The sequence below is a fragment of the Oncorhynchus kisutch genome, linkage group LG19 (assembly GCF_002021735.2).
Source record: "Oncorhynchus kisutch isolate 150728-3 linkage group LG19, Okis_V2, whole genome shotgun sequence".
NCBI classification, from domain to species: Eukaryota; Metazoa; Chordata; class Actinopteri; order Salmoniformes; family Salmonidae; genus Oncorhynchus; species Oncorhynchus kisutch.
This window is the reverse complement of record NC_034192.2, coordinates 34,756,954-34,776,022: the sequence shown is the minus strand read 5'-3', so window position 1 is coordinate 34,776,022 and position 19,069 is coordinate 34,756,954. Positions and strand designations below refer to the sequence as shown.

Below are 19,069 nucleotides of genomic sequence, written 5' to 3'. Positions count from 1 at the left end.
GCAAGTCGCCTGAACGCACGTAACCTACAATTGCAGATAAATGCTTTGAGCGCATTTTTAATAGTATAGGTAAAGTAGAATGTACATGTCTAGGGGTAGAGGCAGATACGTTTTTCACATTGCCTAACTCATCAATAGACTAAATAAATGGACAGTTCATATATGGATAGTCCTATATAGGGATAGTTCACCCAAATTACAAAACGATACATCGACAGGATTTGTTGGTTTCCTTACCCTGTAAGCAGTCCATGGACAAGGTGAGACAACAATCCATGCTTTGGTTTAGTTTCCCTGGCACGGTTTCCACATGCTAACAAAGCATGGAGTGCTGTCATACATTGTACATAGACTGCTTAAAGGGTAAGGAAACCAATATGTCATTGTGTAATGTGTAATGTGTAATATCCCTTTAATAGTGTTAGAACACCGTTAGGGCTTCTGTATGCGACGTCTGCACTATTTCATACAGAACTTTAGGTCAATACTACTGCTCCGAAAACAGTTCAATTAAGCTTAAGGGAACTGAGCACGACTTAAAACTTGTCATGTGGAAGTTGTTACTGAGACTTAAATCCCTTTCAGCAACATTACCTAACCACACTTAAAAGCGCGACAGAATGCATGTCATGCTCTATTTCTGTTGGAAATTGTCTTACAAATAACTTGCTCATCTACTATTGGCCAAGATGAACATGTGGGCTACAAAGGAAAAAGACACCTGGGTTTTTCACAGGAGGTGTCACGAATCTCGCCGAAGATGGTGCCTCTTTCTGTTCGGCGGCGCTCGGCGGACATCGTCGCCGGCCTATTAGCTGCCATCGATTCCCTTTCGGTTTGTTTCTGTTTATTGGGGTTTATTGGGTACACCTGTTTTGAGTTAGTGTTTGTTTGTAGGCTATTTAAGGGCACTAGGCCCGCTGGCTTGTTCTAAGTTATTTTGGTGTTGGTGTATAAGTGTATTCTCATTATTTTCCGGACAGTTTTAGTCCTGTGTATTTTGGACGGGTGGTTTCTTACGCCCTAGTGTTGGCATGTCCATGTCTCCGCTGTCGTTGGAATAAATAGATTCACGTACGATATTACCTTCTCTCTGCGTTTGAGTTCTCCACCGCACCATTTGTAGAAGTGGAGGTATACAGGGATGATAGGGCTATTGCATTTAATCTATATCTGTTCAGTTTATATTTTGAGTTTTGCCTAATTGGTGTGTTTTAAATATGGGGGTCATATGGGTACTGGGGACACCCCTGTATGAACATTCTGAATCCCATAGGGGCATAATACATGTAATTACAAAGATATTACGATTAATTCTCACATCAGACCACTACAGTCCTCTGCTAGGCTACACCTTGAAGTGCAACAGCAACATAGGTTGATATCTTATATCTGGAGCAGATGTTATGGACACATACACTGAATGTCGGCATCTTAACTGAGCACTTGACCATGTTCGAAACAAATATGAAAAATATAATATGCTTGTATTTATTTAATTGGGTTCTATGTAAACTACTTTCATACTCTTATTATAGAGTCTATATATTACAGCGGGGCTCTCTGTAAGTGCACATGCGCATCCATTGCATCGATGATTATAATGCGCCAGCAGAGCGTTTGTTTGAAAGGGAAATTGTCTTTTTAGCCTGGTAAGATCTTTGTTGTTGCTATTTGTAGCTAGCTAGAGGCCATGACAATAAAACAAATGTTTAGGTTTTGGATTCATTGTAACATTTAATGTAATCTGTAATTTACTTGCTACACTTGCAGTATTTTGTCATCACCGGCTACTGTAGCTAGCTAACAACAAATGTTAAAACAGGTTGCTGTTTCTATCATGAAAAATGCTGCTACTAATAATGGCTGAGCTCCTACCGTTATTGGAATTGAATATGATTCAAGTTCCTATTCAATATTTAGTGACCCACTTATTGCTTGTGAAATTGCATTGTTTAAGGCAAACCTCCTGTGAATACTGTCATATTGTGTATTCAGCTAAATTGTCTTCCGTGCGTCTGTAATCTCTGCTGCCCAGAATCACATTTCTGGAAATCATCTTCTTTATATTCTTCTTCGATGGGGTTCAACGGTATTCAATGTTGATGGTGTATTACCGCCATCAGCTGGACGGTGTATTGAATAAGAAACAACAACAAAAACATTGCGGGAAATGGGGAAAAACGACATCATACAAAATTAAACATGTCAACTAAGAAAACCCATCCCACTTCTTCAATCTCATTCCACTTCAAAATACATCCCTACACAGGGGCGGCAGGGTAGCCTAGTGGTTAGAGTGTTGGACTAGTAAGGTTGCAAGTTCAAATCCTGAGCTGACAAGGTACAAATCTGTAGTTCTGCCCCTGAACAGGCAGTTAACCCACTGTTCCTTGGCTGTCATTGAAATTAAGAATTTGTTCTTAACTGACTTGCCTTGTAAAATAAAATAAAAACAGGATCAGCAGAGGCCTGTCATGGCGGAACATTCACAGACAGGATTTTTTGCACAGCCTGGGCTGTGAGTTCACGAAGTCCCAAAAAACGTTCAGCAGCATTTCACAATGATTCCAATTTTCTTAGACTTCTTCTCTCCACTTGTGCTGTTCAGTTTATGACCATTGCAATAAACAATACAAAGCCCACCTTTTTAAACATGTAGCATTTCACTATCCCTTGGTTGATGAGAACTACCATTTGTTTCTTCCCCCCCAATCGTTCCTTCCAATCTCACCGCCTCCAGATAGGAGACACGCTGAACACTCCTTACCCTCGCCACCTCATTCTCCTTCACCCTAAACACGGGACCCCAGGAATTCAGGTGCATGTTGACTTCCACAGTTGCAGCATTTCACTTCATCTGGCATACGATACTCTTCTCTTCTGCACACCCTTGACACATGGCCAAATCTTTTACATTCATGAAGCTGAAGGGGCTTGTGCACAAAAGCTCTTACAAGGGATTTCGTGAATCCTAACTTTATACGAGAAGAGAGAGACTCTTCCCCAAAGTACAGTAGCATGAATGAAGTTAATACATTTTTTCCAGGTCAGTCAACATGCACCAACCACTCCATCAATGTCTTCAGTAACATCCTCTGCCTTTATTTACATACAGGAAACATTCCACTCATATATTTTTTGTTGTTTTCTATAAACAAGCTTCTTCTGCACCACAAATGAACAAAAAAATCTAAATGAGACCACTTCTTGTGACTCTCACCGATTCCAACACATTCCAGATTTTCCTGGAGACGTTAAACGGATTCCCCAAGTAGCATTGATCCAAAACCCTCACTCCGACTAATAATGAGTCTAGTGGTTTCCTATTTCCCAACATAGCTTAACTTCTCTTGTTTCCCTTTTTCTTCGCCACTGTAAACCCCCCACCCCAAAATGCCAGGTGCACCCCAAAATTGTGATTCGCTAATTAATCAGGGACGCAAAAACCATGGAGCGCACCTGACCGGTAATTGTTCCCCATTAAAACCCTCCTATCCCACACAGCCCCCTAAGAAACGTAACATTTTGTTTTGGAGACTATTGCATGCAGAAATTATCATTGCCTATGTCTTTTTTGAACCAATAGGTTTTGAAACCATGGACCAAAAAATCCCATATGATGACTACCAACTCCCTGTGGTCTTTTTACCTTCTTATGAGAGTCCCCCAGCATGGATAGCCCCTCAGGAGGTATGAGCCTGAGATGACATCCATAACTTGTCATAACACTGTCAACAGCCAGTCTAGTTCACTGCCACCTCAGATCTTCAATGATGTTCCCTCTGTGTCCTGTCTGTCGGTGTAGCGGATCCACCATCCTGACTACAACAATGAGCTGACCCAGTTCCTGCCACGCACCATTGTGTTGAAGAAACCTCCAGGGGCACAGCTAGGCTTCAACATCCGTGGGGGAAAGGCCTCCCAGCTGGGCATCTTCATCTCCAAGGTGTGTGTGAGAGAGAGAAAGAGGCTGAGGCTGAGACTGGTGCAACTGCCCAATGAGTGCTGATCTAGCTAGCCTACACTTTTCAGACACTTTCATTGTTTTTAAATATATGTTTTTGCTTTTTCTTTTAGTCAGTAATCTCCCTTCTCCTTAATCTCTTTGTGTGTATGTTGCTAGGTGGTCCCAGATTCGGACGCCCACAGGGCAGGGCTCCAGGAGGGAGATCAGGTGCTGTCTGTCAATGAGGCGGACTTCCAGGACATAGAGCACTCGAGGGTCTGTGATGTACTGTAGACCATACAACACTATACACACAACACTACACCTTTTGATAAATTCCTTTATTTTGAACCTCAACACTAACTTGTGTTTAAAAAAAGGCTCATTGTTTTCGGAATACATTTCTCATAGAAATTGTTTCGTCTCCTCTCAGGCTGTAGAGATTCTGAAGACTGCCAGGGAGATTCTGATGAGGTTGCGCTTCTTTCCCTACAGTAAGCGTTGCTTTCACCTGCTCCGCCATGTAATATTAAGAAAGTGCCTAAATTGTATCTACTGTAAACGTTGCCATTCATGTTTATACCTTATTATGTCACCTCTGCAACCTGTGAAGTTTATTTGAATGGTTGTTATGTTACTTCCTGTTTCTCATAGACTACCAGAGACAGAAGGAGAGGACTGTGCACTAGGTGACAGGAAGGTTCCACGGGAGAGTGAGAAACAGTATGGTTACATGCACATAATAATATGATTATTGTGGATAGTAAGGTTAATATAATAGTTCATTTAAAATGTTTACATGCTTTGCAAGAATAACAATATCCCAAATAATCCTGTTTACATGAACACATCTGAAATCAGGCTACCTGATGGGACTTTTGAGAAATAAAGAAAATCGGCAATCAAAATAAAACCTACCACAGTGACCATGTTATTTTTGCGAAGACTATTTGATTTGGAGTTCGGATATGTAACGTTTGTGTATGTCAAAACTATTTCTAAAATGAATACTTTCAGTTTTTCCGAACTCACTTCACTCGAGCATAAGAGGGGGACTTGCGCTTCCGGTGCTGGCACATGCACAGATCAAATACATGTCATAATAATTAGAAAGCTTACTCAGAAAACCAGGTGTTTTATTATTATTATAATAATTTGTTTATATATACAGTACCAGTCAAAAGTTTGGAAGCACCTACTCATTCCACGTTTTTTCTTTATTTGTACTATTTCTACATTGTAGAATAATAGTGAAATCATCAAAACTATGAAATAACACATATGGAATCATGTAGTTAGCAAAAAAGTGTTGAACAAATCAAAATATATTTTATATTTGGGATTCTTCAATGTTGCCACCCTTTGCCTTGATGACATCTTTGCACACTCGGCATTCTCTCAACCAGCTTCATGAGGTAGTCACCTGGAATGCATTTCAATTAACAGTTGTGTCTTGTTAAAAGTTCATTTGTGGAATTTCTTTCCGTCTTAATGCGTTTGAACCAATTAGTTGTGTTGTGACAAGGCAGGGGTGATATACAGAAGATAGCCCTATTTGGTAAAAGACCATGTCCATATTATGGCAAGAACAGCTGAAATAAGCAAAGAGAAACGACAGTCCATCATTACTTTAAGACATGAAGATCAGTCAATTGAAAGTTTCTTCAAGTGCAGTCGCAAAAACCATCAAGCACTATGATGAAACTGGCTCTCATGAAGACCGCAACAGGAATGGAATACCCAGAGGTACCTCTGCTGCAGAGGATAAGTTCATTAGAGTTACCAGCCTCAGAAATGGCAGCCCAAATAAATGTAACAGACACATCTCAACATGAACTGTTCAGAGGAGACTGTGTGAATCAGGCCTTCATGGTTGAATTGCTGCAAAGAAACCACTACTAAAGGACACCAATAAGAAGAAGACACTTGCTTGGGCCAAGAAACATGAGCACGACATTAGGCCGGTAGAAATCTGTCCTTTGGTCTGGAGTCCAATTGGAGATTTTTGGTTCCAAACGCTGTGTCTTTGTGAGACGCAGTGTGGGTGAATGGATGATCTCCACATGTGTATTTCCCACCATAAAACATGGAGAGGAGGAGGTGTTATGGTGTGGGGCTCCTTTGCTGGTGACACTGTCTGTGATTTATTTAGAATTCAATGCACACTTAACCAGCATGGCTACCCTGGTATTCTGCAGCGATACGCCATCCCATCTGGTTTGCGCTTAGTGGGACTATCCCACTAAGTCATAATACACCTCCAGACTGTGTAAGGGCTATTTGACCAAGATGGAGAGTGATGGAGTGCTGCATCAGATGACCTGGCCTCCACAATCACGTGACCTCAACCAAATTGAGATTGTTTGGGATGAGTTGTACCGCGGAATGAAGGTAAAGCAGCCAACAGGTACTCAGCATATGTGGGAACTCCTTCAAGACTGTTGGAAAACATTCCAGGTGAAGCTGGTTGAGAGAATGTCAAGAGTGTACAAAGCTGTCATCAAGGCAAAGGTGGCTATTTGAAGAATCGCAAATATGAAATATTTTTAAATTTGTTTAACACTTTTTTGGTTATGACATGATTCCATATGTTATTTCATAGTTTTGATTTCTTCACTATTATTCTACAATATAGAAAATAGCAAAAATAAAGAAAAACCCTTGAATGAGTAGGTGTTCTAAAACTTTTGACCAGTAGTGTATAAATTATATACACTATTTACAGTACTCTGACATGCAAACTACATCAATTGAAGTGCATGTCAGAGGGACAGATTCTTAATGGAAGTTCTCGTCACTGACAATGCCATCAAGGGATTGGGTGTACTGGACTAAAGCTGGCAGTCCTTGTGATTTTTATTTTATTTTTTATGAACCATTCTGCTTTCACTCACCTCTGACCAGAACATTGTGAATACTAAATGCTAAACTGGTTACCCCTATTGTGTGTGCATGTATATATGAGAACAGTGTAATGATCTTCAAAAAATATTTATAATGCACCAGGTTATAAAAATGTACGTCTGTACATGTCATACCAACTAAATCCACTGGAGGACATACAAGTTAAAGGAATTATTATTGACCTGCATAGTCATGTTCTTTTAGCAATAAGAGGGGTTGATTTGTGTGATTTGAAAGGGGCTATTGTGTATTGCGGCACATTACATTATGTACAAACATCTGTTCGCTGTTGTTATTTTAAACTGAGTTTTATATCCGTTTAATGGCCTGCTGACTGAATCATTTGAGGTTATCCTAAATTAATCAACATGCTTGAAGTGTTACAGAACGCCAAAGTAACCAGGGTAACCACGCTGAGAGATTTAGTCTTGGGCTCAGATACTATAAGTTACATTTAAATGTACATTTGAAGGTTGTATGTTATGCTATATGTCAAGGAAGTTACTGATCACTGTATAAATATCAACAACAAAACATTTGGGGTACACACGTTCTGGTGAGGCTCAGAATCGCTAGGTAAGCGGTTATAGGTAAGCGGTTATCGGTAAGCAGTTATCGGTTTGCTGTGTAAGTGTGTACTAGGGGTTAGTGCAGGGTGAAAGTGTGTACTAGGCGTTAGTGCAGGGTGTATGTGTGTACTAGGGGTTAGTGCAGGGTGAAAGTGTGTACTAGGGGTTAGTGCAGGGTGTATGTGTGTACTAGGGGTTAGTGCAGGGTGAAAGTGTGTACTAGGCATTAGTGCAGGGTGTAAGTGTGTACTAGGAGTTAGTGCAGGGTGAAAGTGTGTACTAGGCGTTAGTGCAGGGTGTAAGTGTGTACTAGGGGTTAGTGCAGGGTGTAAGTGTGTACTAGGGGTTAGTGCAGGGTGTAAGTGTGTACTAGGGGTTAGTGCAGCCTCTCCTTCCCCTCAATGTGAATGGGTGTTACTTTTCTTTTAATCTTATATTCTGTTGTTTTTCCCCCTCCCCACCTTCCTGGGCATAGCCTTACTCTTAACTATGGCATTGCCAAATAGGCTAGGCAGTGCAGCAACTAAACTAAAGTTGGAACATGTGCGGTTTGAACCACCCGGTAAAAATAAAAAGGGTATTTGCCCATTTACAGAAATTAACGGTGGATATAGTGTATCTCCAGGAAACACATCTACGCATGACAAATCATTCTGGACACAAACGGAGAGGATTCTTGTAGATATTACGATCCAAGTTTCATGCAAAGTTATGTGGCTTTCCTATTTTGATTCATAGAGATGTTCAGTTTGTAGAATCAAAAGTTATATTGGACAAAAATGGCTGTTTTGTTATTATGCAGGACAAACTGGTGACATACACAAGTAACACAAAGACAGAAAATAAACACTCACAAAACACAGGTGGAAAAAGGCTACCTGAGTATGATTCTCAATCAGGGACAACAATTGACAGCTGCCTCTAATTGAGAACCATACTAGGCCGAACTCAAAAACCAACATAGAAAAACAAACATAGACTGCCCACCCCAACTGACGCCCTGACCATACTAAAACAAAGACAAAAACAAAGGAACTAAGGTCAGAACGTGACAAACATGGTGGTTGTATTAGCCAGTATTTATGCTCCTAATTGGGACAATGACCAGTTTTTCTGAGAGTTTTTCTAGTTCCTCCCAGTTTTGAACACTCACCAATTTATATAGTACCATTATCAACAAACAGCTGGCTGGTTATACGCTGTATCGGCAGGATAGAATTTCCACTGGGATTCTCTGCCTCTAACCCTATTACAGGGGCTGAGTCACTGGCTTGCTGGGGCTCTCTCATGCCGTCCCTGGAGGGGGTGCGTCACCTGATTGGGTTGATTCACTGTTGTGGTCATCCTGTCTGGGTTGGCGCCCCCCCCTTGGGTTGTGCCGTGGCGGAGATCTTTGTGGGCTATACTCAGCCTTGTCTCAGGATGGTAAGTTGGTGGTTGAAGATATCCCTCTAGTGGTGTGGGGGCTGTGCTTTGGCAAAGTGGGTGGGGTTATATCCTTCCTGTTTGGCCCTGTCCGGGGGTGTCTTCGGATGGGGCCACAGTGTCTCCTGACCCCTCCTGTCTCAGCCTCCAGTATTTATGCTGCAGTAGTTTATGTGTCGGGGGGCTGGGGTCAGTTTGTTATATCTGGAGTACTTCTCCTGTCCTATTCGGTGTCCTGTGTGAATCTAAGTGTGTGTTCTCTAATTCTCTCCTCTCTTTCTTTCTCTCTCTCGGAGGACCTGAGCCCTAGGACCATGCCCCAGGACTACCTGACATGATGACTCCTTGCTGTCCCCAGTCCACCTGGCCATGCTGCTGCTCCAGTTTCAACTTCCACCTGACCGTGCTGCTGCTCCAGTTTCAACTGTTCTGCCATATTATTATTCGACCATGCTGGTCATTTATGAACATTTGAACATCTTGGCCATGTTCTGTTATAATCTCCACCCGGCACAGCCAGAAGAGGACTGGCCACCCCACATAGCCTGGTTCCTCTCTAGGTTTCTTCCTAGGTATTGGCCTTTCTAGGGAGTTTTTCCTAGCCACCGTGCTTCTACACCTGCATTGCTTGCTGTTTGGGGTTTTAGGCTGGGTTTCTGTACAGCACTTTGAGATATCAGCTGATGTACGAAGGGCTATATAAATAAATTTGATTTGATTTGATAGAACAGCGGCATCTGGTAAGACAAGGGGGGCAGACTATGCATATATGTAAACAACAGCTGGTACACGATATCTAAGTAAGTCTCGAGGTTTTGCTCGCCTGAGGTAGAGTATCTTATGATAAGCTGTAGACCACACTATCTACCTAGAGAGTTTTCAACTGTATTTTTCATAGCTGTCTACATACCACCACAGACCGATGCTGGCACTAAGACCTTCCTCAATGAGCTGTATACGGCCATAAGCAAACAGGAAAACGCTCATCAAGAGGCTGCGCTCCTAGTGTCTGGGGAATTTAATGCAGGGAAACTTAAATCTGTTTTAACAAATTTCTATCAGCATGTTAAATGTGCAACCAGAGGGAAAAAAACTCTAGACCACCTTTACTCCACACACAGAGACGCGTACAAAGCTCTCCCCCCGCCCTCCATTTGGCAAATCTGACCATAATTCTATCCTCCTGATTCCTGCTTACAAGCAAAAAATTTAAGCAAGAAGCTCCAGTGACTCGGTCAATATAAAAGTGGTCAGATGAAGCAGATGCTAAGCTACAGGAACGTTTTGCTAGCACAGACTGGAATATGTTCTGGGATTTGTCCTATGGCATTGAGGAGTACACCACATCAGTCATTGGCTTAATCAATAAGTGCATCGATGACGTCGTCCCCACAGTGATCGTACGTACATACCCCAACCAGAAGCCATGGATTAGAGGCAACATCCGCACTGAGCTAAAGGCTAGAACTGCTGCTTTCAAAGAGCGGAACTCTACCCTGGAAGCTTATAAGAAATCCCGCTATGCCCTCCGACGAACCATCACACAGGCAAAGTGTCAATACAGGACTAAGATCGAATCATACTACATCGGCTCCGACGCTCGTCGGATGTGGCAGGGCTTGCAAACCATTACAGACTACAAAGGGAAGCACAGCCGCGAGCTGCCCAGTGACACGAGCCTACCAGACGAGCTAAACTACTTCTATGCTCGCTTCGAGGCAAATAACACTGAAACATGCATGAGAGCACCAGCTGTTCTGGACAACTGTATGATCGCGCTCTCCGCAGCCGATGTGAGTAAGACCTTTAAACAGGTCAACATTCACAAGGCCGCAGGGCCAGACTGAGTACCAGGACATGTACTGCGAGCACGCTGAGGACCTGAGCCCTAGGATCATGCCTCAGGACTACCTGGCATGATGACTCCTTGCTGTCCCCAGTCCACCTGGCCGTGCTGCTGCTCCAGTTTCAACTGTTCTGCCTGCAGCTATGGAACCCTGACCTGTTCACCGGACGTGCTACTTGTCCCAGACCTGCTGTTTTCAACTCTCTAGAGACAACAGACAACGTGCTTCTACACCTGCATTGCTTGCTGTTTGGGGTTTTAGGCTGGGTTTCTGTACAGCACTTTGAGATATCAGCTGATGTACGAAGGGCTATATAAATACATTTGATTTGATTTGATTTGAACAGGAGTGGTAGAGATACCCTTAACGATTGACTATGAAAAACCAACTGACATTTACTCCTGAGGTGCTGACGTGCTTGCACCCTCGACAACTACTGTGATTATTATTATTTGACCATGCTGGTCATTTATGAACATTTGAACATCTTGGCCATGTTCTGTTATAATCTCCACCCGGCACAGCCACAAGAGGACTGGCCACCCCTCATAGCCTGGTTCCTCTCTAGGTTTCTTCCTAGGTTTTGGCCTTTCTAGGGAGTTTTTCCTAGCCAGTGTGCTTCTACACCTGCATTGCTTGCTGTTTGGGGTTTTAGGCTGGGTTTCTGTACACCACTTTGAGATATTAGCTGATGTAAGAAGGGCTATATAAATGAATTTGATTTAATTTGATTAATCCTAGTAAAAATTCCCTGTCTTAGATCAATTAGGATCACCACTTTATTTTAAGAATGTGAAATGTCAGAATAATAGTAGAGAGAATGATTAATTTCAGCTTTTATTCCTTTCATCACATTCCCAGTGGGTCAGAAGTTTACATACACTCAATTAGTCTTTGGTAGCATTGCCTTTAAATTGTTTAACTTGAGTCAAACATTTTGGGTAGCCTTCATCAAGCTTCCCACAATAAGTTGGGTGAATTTTGGCCCATTCCTCCTGACAGAGTTGGTGTAACTGAGTCAGTTTTGTAGGCCTCCTTGCTCACACACGCTTTTTCAGTTCTGCCCACAAATTTAAGGTCAGGGCTTTGTGATGGGCACTCCAATACCTTGACTTTCTTGTCCGTAAGCCATTTTGCCACAACTTTTGAAGTATGCTTGGGGTCATTGTGCATTTGGAAGACCCATTTGCGACCAAGTTTTAACTTCCTGACTGATGTCTTGAGATGTTGCTTCAATATATCTACATAATTTTCCTCCCTCATGATGCCATCTATTTTGTGAAGTGCACCATCCCTCCTGCAGCCAAGCACCCTGACAACATGATGCTGCACCCCCCATTTTACTGTGGATATAGATACTTTTGTACCTGTTTCCTCCAGTATCTTCACAAGGTCCTTTGCTGTTGTTCTGGGATTGATTTGCACTTTTCGCATCAAAGTACATTCATCTCTAGGAGACAGAACACGTCTCCTTCCTGAGCTGCGTGGTCCCATGGTGTTTATACTTGCGTACTATTGTTTGTACAGATGAACGTGGTATCTTCAGGCATTTTGAAATTGCTCCCAAGGATGAACCAGACTGGTGGAGGTCTACAATTTTTTTTCTGAGGTCTTGGCTCATTTATTTTGATTTAACCATGATGTTAAACAAAGAGGCACTGAGTTTGAAGGTACACCTTGAAATACATCCACAGGTACACCTCCAATTGACTCAAATGATGTCAATTAGCCCATCAGAAGCTTCTAAAGCCATGACATCATTTTCTGGAATTTTTCAAGCTGTTTAAAGGCACAGTCAAGTGTATGTAAACTTCTGACCCACTGGAATTGTGATAAAGCGAATTATAAGTGAAATAATCTGTCTGTAAACAATTGTTGGAAAAATGACTTGTGTCATGCACAAAGTACATGTCCTCACCGACTTGCCAAAACTATAGTTTGTTAACAAGAAATTTGTGGAGTGGTTGAAAAAGACTAGTTTTAATGACTCCAACCTAAGTGTATGTAAACTTCCGACTTCAACTGTACATATTACCTCAATTTCCTCGACTAACCGGTGCCCCCGCACATTGACTCTGTACCGGTACCCCTGTATATAGTCTTGCTATTGTTATTTTACTGCTGCTCTTTAACCACTTGTTACTTTTATTTCAAATTCTCATTCGTATTTTTTAAACTGCATTGTTGGTTAGGGGCTTGTATGTAAACATTTCACTGTAAGGTTGTATCTGTTGTATTCGGCACATGTGACTAATAAAATTTGATTTGATTTACTAGCAGGGGATTTTAACTGTGTCCTGCACCCCACATTAGACCTCTATAAAGAGGTAGCAGGATCCCTTTCTAAATCAGCAGATGTTATTCATTCATTTAACCAGGCATATGGGGTAACAGACACCTGGAGATAAAAAAATCCTACATCTTAACAATATTCTTTCTTTTCCAAAGTCCATCGGACGTGTTCCAGAATTGATATTTTCCTCCTAGACAACAAGTTGCTCCTGATACTAAAGTCCACTGATTATGAGGGTATTGCCATCTCTGACCACAGCTCAGTTGTAATGGTATTGTGTTTTCCTGATAACATTTTCCCACAATGCACTTGGTGACTCAATTCACGTATCATCTCAGATGAAGAATTTAACACACATATCGGCCCAAATGGATTTTTTTCCTTGAGGTCAACCGGCTACCAGAGACAAGTATGTGCACCCGATGGGAAACGCTGAATGTTGAGAGAATGACAAGGGTGTGCAAAGCTGTCATCAAGGCAAAAAGCTGGCTGCTTTGAGGAATCTCAAATTTAAAATATGTTTTGATTTGTTTAACACTTTTTTGGCTACTACATGATCTTATGTCTTAATTCATAGTTTTGACTTCTTCACTATTATTCTACAATGTAGAAAATAGTAGAAATAAAGAAAACTCCCTTGAATTAGTAGGTGTGTCCAAACTTTTGACTGGTACTGTAACTTCTAGATTTAGCCAATGTTTCAGGTTACAAAATCAATTTCACAAAAAGAGTACTCTTTCCGATCAAGCAAGCAATAGATCTATCTTTGAATTCATATGCTTTCACGGTAGCTTTCACGGCTAGCTTTCACGGCTTTCACGGTAGCTTCCAATACTTATTTAGGGGTCTGTGGGACTTGGAAATTCAAAGACCTGTTATATTTTCATTTCAAAACCGCTTTGGCGAAGGCTATGCAGGACCTCAATCACTGGTCGACACTCCCCATATCACTCGCTGTTAGAGTCAACTCGGTCAAGATGGTCATCTTGCCAAGATTCTTGTATCTGTTTCAAACTATTCACATCTTTATAGAAAATTACTTTTTTCAAGAACTGAATAGACATATGGCACATTCGGAAAGTATTCAGACCCCTTGACTTTTCCCACATTTTGTTACGTTACAGCCTTATTCTAAAATGAATTAAATAGTTTTTTCCCCGTCATAAATCTACACACAACACCCGATAATGACAAAGCAAAAAACGGAAATATCACATTGGTATAAGTATTCAAATCAAATGTATTTATATGGCCCTTCGTACATCAGCTGATATCTCAAAGTGCTGTACAGAAACCCAGCCTAAAACCCCAAACAGCAAGCAATGCAGGTGTAGAAGCACGGTGGCTAGGAAATAGTCCCTAGAAAGGCCAAAACCTAGGAAGAAACCTAGAGAGGAACCAGGCTATGTGGGGTGGCCAGTCCTCTTCTGGCTGTGCCGGGTGGAGATTATAACAGAACATGGCCAAGATGTTCAAATGTTCATAAATGACCAGCATGGTCGAATAATAATAAGGCAGAACAGTTGAAACTGGAGCAGCAGCACGGTCAGGTGGACTGGGGACAGCAAGGAGTCATCATGTCAGGTAGTCCTGGGGCATGGTCCTAGGGCTCAGGTCCTCCGAGAGAGAGAGAGAGAGAGAAAGAGAGAATTAGAGAACGCACACTTAGATTCACACAGGACACCGAATAGGACAGGAGAGGTACTCCAGATATAACAAACTGACCCTAGCCCCCCGACACATTAACTACTGCAGCATAAATACTGAAGGCTGAGACAGGAGGGGTCAGGAGACACTATTCAGACCCCTTACTCAGTACTTTGTTGAAGCACCTTTGGTAGCGATTACAGCATTGAGTCTTCTTGGGTATGATGCTGCAAGCTAGGCACACCCGTATTTGGGGAGTTTCTCCCATGCTTCTCTGCAGAGAAGCTGTGTCAGGTTGTTTGGGGAGCATCCCTGCACAGCTTTTATCAGGTCTCTCCAGAGATGTTCGATCGGATTCAAGTCCAGGCTCTGGCTGGGTGACTCAAGGGCATTCAGAGACTTGTCCCGAAGCCACTCCTGCATTGTCTTGGCTCTGTGCTTAGGGTTATTATCCTGTTGGAAGGTGAACATTCGCCCCAGTCTGAGGTCCTGAGTGCTCTGGAGCAGGTTTTCATCAAGGATCTCTCTGTACTTTGCTCCGTTCATCTTTCCCTCGATCCTGACTAGTCACCCAGTCCCTGCCGCTGAAAAACATGGTGCAGGTTTCCTCCAGGCGTGACACTTGGCAATCTTGCTTTCATCAGAACAGAGAATCTTGTTTCCCATGGTCTGAGAATCCTTTAAATGCCTTTTGGCAAACTGCAAGCGGGCTGTCGTGTTCCTTTTACTGAGGAGTGGCTTCCGTCTGGCCACTCTACCATAAAGGCCTGATTGGTGGAGTGCTGCAGAGATGGTTGTCCTTCTGGAAGGTTCTCCCATCTCCGCAGAGTAACTCTGGAGCTCTGTCAGAATGACCATCAGGTTCTTGGTTACCTCCCTGACCAAGACCTTTCTCCCCCGATTGCTCAGTTTGGCCGGGCGGCCAGCTCTTGGAAGAGTTGGTGGTTCCAAACCTTTTCCATTTAAGGATGATGGAGGCCACTGAGTTCTTGGGGACTTTCAAAGCTGCATATTTATTTTGTTTTTGTTACCCTTCCCCAGATCTGTGTCTCAACACAATCCTGTCTCGTAGCTCTGCGGACAATTCCTTCGACCTCATGGCTTGGTTTTTGCTCTGACATGCACTTGCAACTATGGGGCGTTTAATAGAGAGGTGTGTGCCTTTCCAAATCATGTCCAATCAATTGAATTGACCACAGGAGGACTCCAATCAAGTTGTAGAAACATCTCAAGTATGATCAATGGAAACAGGATGCACCTGAGCTCAATTTCGAGTCTCATAACAAAGGGTCTGAATACTAATGTAAATAATGTACTTTTTCTTTATTTTAATTAGTAAACATTTCTCAAAACCTGTTTTCGCTTTGTCGTTATGGCGTATTGTGTGTAGATTGATGAGGAAAAAATATAATTTCATCCATTTTAGAATAAGGCTGTAACGTAACAAAATGTGGGAAAAGTCAAGGGGTCTAAGTACTTTCCGAATGCACTGTATGCTGTATCTACTTCAGTGAAGGCTGCTGAGGGGAGGACGGCTCCTAATAATAGTTGGAAAGGAGTGAATGGAATGGCATCAAACACATGGAAACCATGTGTTTTATGTATTTGATACCATTCCACTGATTCCGCTCCTGCCATTACAACGAGCCCGTCCTCCCCAATTAAGGTGCCACCAACCTCCTGTGATCTACTTTCATTTGGAATAATACGATTGCACAGTTGCGGAAAGCGTTTTGGGAAAGACAGAAAGAAATTGGGTCTTGACCTACCCAACTTCCTCCATTACTACTGCACTGCCAATATTCACAAGATAACCTTTTGGGTCTCTCCATTCTTAGAAGGGGAAGGGCCGGTGTGGTCCCTTATGGAAAACATCCTCCCCAGTTTCCTTAGTCTCTGTACCCTTACCATTTTTTTTATTTTATGATTTAAAAAAAAAATTGACCCCTTTTTCTCCCCAATTTCGTGGTATCCAATTGTTGTAGTAGCTACTATCTTGTCTCATCGCTACAACTCCCGTACGAGCTCGGGAGAGACGAAGGTTGAAAGTCATGCGTCCTCCGATACAAAACCCAACCAGCCGTACTGCTTCTTAACACAGCACGCATCCAACCCGGAAGCCAGCCCCACCAATGTGTCGGAGGGTACACCGTGCACCTGGCAACCTTGGTTAGCGCGCCCGGCCCGGCGGGCGGTAAGGACATCCCTACCGACCAAGCCCTCCCTAACCCGGACGACGCTAGACCAATTGTGCGTCGCCCCACGGACCTCCCGGTCGCGGCCGGTTACGACAGAGCCTGGGCGCGAACCCAGGGACTCTGATGGCACAGCTGGCGCTGCAGTACAGCGCCCTTAACCACTGCGCCACCCGGGAGGCCGTCCCCTTACCATTGAGTAAACAATACCACTCAAACAACCTTATTGTGAAAAGCTCACTCAGGATACAGTTAGGATCCACTTTGGAAAGGATATGCTCGGGATATGCTTAGGATCCACTTTGGACATAGCTTGTCTATCTCATCCATGCCTTTTATTTCCATCACACTCTTCATGCCTTCTCTCATAGACACAGCCTTCCAGCTATTGTTTCAGAAAGGATTGACAGTGTAAAATACCTTTTCCATGACAGATTATTTATCCCCTTTGAACATCTAGTTAGAGAGCACAGTATACCCCAGACACTTATTTAGGTACCTGCAGATTCGCAACTTTACAAAAAAGATCTTACCCTCTTTCCCATCTCTCCCACCCACTAGCTGTCTTGAAGAATGTTTGAGCCTGGATCCCTATGCAAAGAGACATATTTCAATGCTGTTTGACATTATTCCGAGTATGGCACGCCCCACTCTTGACCACGTAAAGCATTCTTGGGAGGAAGAGTTTGGAAGCGAGATCTCCGATATCACTTGGCATTCTGCAATTGACAGGATACACTCATCCTCTATCTGCATCAGACACGGTTACTACAGTTTAAAGTATTTCATCGCCTTCACTTTTGCAGGAGTAGACTTGCCAGATTGTATCCCGATATAGACCCTACCTGCTCTAGATGCCATCAGGCACTGTGTATCATATGCACTGGTCATGCTGACGCTAGTTCCATTCTGTCTCTTTATCTTTCAGACTTTCTCATATGCTGTATATGCAATAAGGAAATTGCCCCAGATCTCTCCGTTGCTCTTTTCGGGGTAGGACCCGAAGGGCTTACTTTCTGTCACACCCAAGCAGAGGCCATAGCCTTCTCGTCCCTTCTGGCACAACCCACTTCTTCTTTTTGAGTGGAAGTCAGATACACCACCTCTTAAACTGGGTTAGGGATGTTATGGTCCCTCTTACACTGGGTTAGGGATGTTATGGTCCCTCTTACACTGGGTTAGGGATGTTATGGTCCCTCTTACACTGGGTTAGGGATGTTATGGTCCCTCTTACACTGGGTTTGGGGATGTTATGGTCCCTCTTACACTGGGTTAGGGATGTTATGGTCCCCCTTACACTGGGTTAGGGATGTTATGGTCCCTCTTACACTGGGTTAGGGATGTTATGGTCAATCTTAAACTGGGTTGGCGGAGTATCTCTCTGGGTTAGGGATGTTATGGCCCATCTTTAACTTGAGACGCTAAAATATTCTAACCTCAAAAGTTTTATAAGGTCTGGCAGCCATTTTGCAACTACTTTGAGCGTAAACTCTGAGCTGAGAACTTAATGTAGCCTCTGCAATCCCCCCATATCCTTTATAATTTATATTTCTTATTTATATTTACATCCATGTACTTATATATAATTTTTTATTTTTTTATTGTCCAACGGCTGCTGCATAGGATAGTGTCAATGTAACCTGTTGCTTTATTTACGTTCTTTTACTGTAGATTATGTTCTGTCTTTGTCTACTTTAAAAAACAATAAAAACAATAGAAATATAATGCACCAAGGACCTGATAATGCCTTTATTCTGTGTAAAATATGTATGAAATGTTTAGAGGTTATCTAAGATGCAGGCACTGTTTCAGACTACTAACTGTTAGTGTTATTAACTACCTTAAACGATATTTCACATAACCTGTCGACTTTTAAGGAGCCAACATTCCTCATTCAACTATGGCGACACCAATTGCCTTGTATGAAGCTCAATACATGAAACAAAATCACATGTTGTGTTCTGTGCCACAGTTCATGGTCCCTCACTAATAAATTGTCAGCACAGAATGAGTTCCAAATCTGTTTTAACATGTCTGAAATAGATGGGATAGTGACTCTAAATCACTGTCGTGTCCATTAATGCCCGTACAGATGGAGTCAGGATACTCTATATGTCCTGACCCACTTCACAGATCATGTTCTTGTAGACAACTAAATAAATCAAGCTTCTCAAGCTTCCCAGTAACCTAATTTGATAGGCTTTTATATGCTTTCTTCAATGAAAGAATCATTACTACAT

At 42.5% G+C, this 19,069-nt stretch overlaps 1 protein-coding gene across 3 annotated transcripts; it reads left to right on the top strand.

The window, feature by feature from the left end:
* Positions 1–734: 734 nt before the first annotated feature.
* Positions 735–4,883, top strand: LOC109910150 (PDZ domain-containing protein 11). Of its 3 annotated transcripts, none has more exons than XM_031797918.1 (6): positions 735–835; positions 3,590–3,693; positions 3,809–3,949; positions 4,127–4,234; positions 4,383–4,443; positions 4,604–4,883. In XM_031797918.1, the coding sequence occupies exons 2-6, from the start codon at positions 3,601–3,603 to the stop codon at positions 4,636–4,638; spliced, it is 438 nt and encodes a 145-aa protein (XP_031653778.1). In that variant the 5' UTR covers positions 735–835; positions 3,590–3,600; the 3' UTR covers positions 4,639–4,883. The 3 variants fall into 3 exon arrangements, with proteins under 3 accessions (XP_031653778.1, XP_020364882.1, XP_031653777.1); XM_020509293.2 differs by lacking the exon at positions 735–835 and adding an exon at positions 1,546–1,652 and having other exon boundaries at positions 4,127–4,225; XM_031797917.1 differs by lacking the exon at positions 735–835 and adding an exon at positions 1,577–1,652.
* Positions 4,884–19,069: the final 14,186 nt, after the last annotated feature.

What these genes read in the sequence shown, in the direction of transcription:
- LOC109910150 (XM_031797918.1), top strand. Translation starts at nt 3,601, where the DNA reads ATGGACCAAAAAATCCCATATGATGACTACCAACTCCCTGTGGTCTTT. An exon ending in CATGGATAGCCCCTCAGGAG is followed by an intron (nt 3,694 to 3,808) that starts GTATGAGCCTGA and finishes CTGTCGGTGTAG; the next exon opens with CGGATCCACCATCCTGACTA. An exon ending in GTTGCGCTTCTTTCCCTACA is followed by an intron (nt 4,444 to 4,603) that starts GTAAGCGTTGCT and finishes TGTTTCTCATAG; the next exon opens with ACTACCAGAGACAGAAGGAG.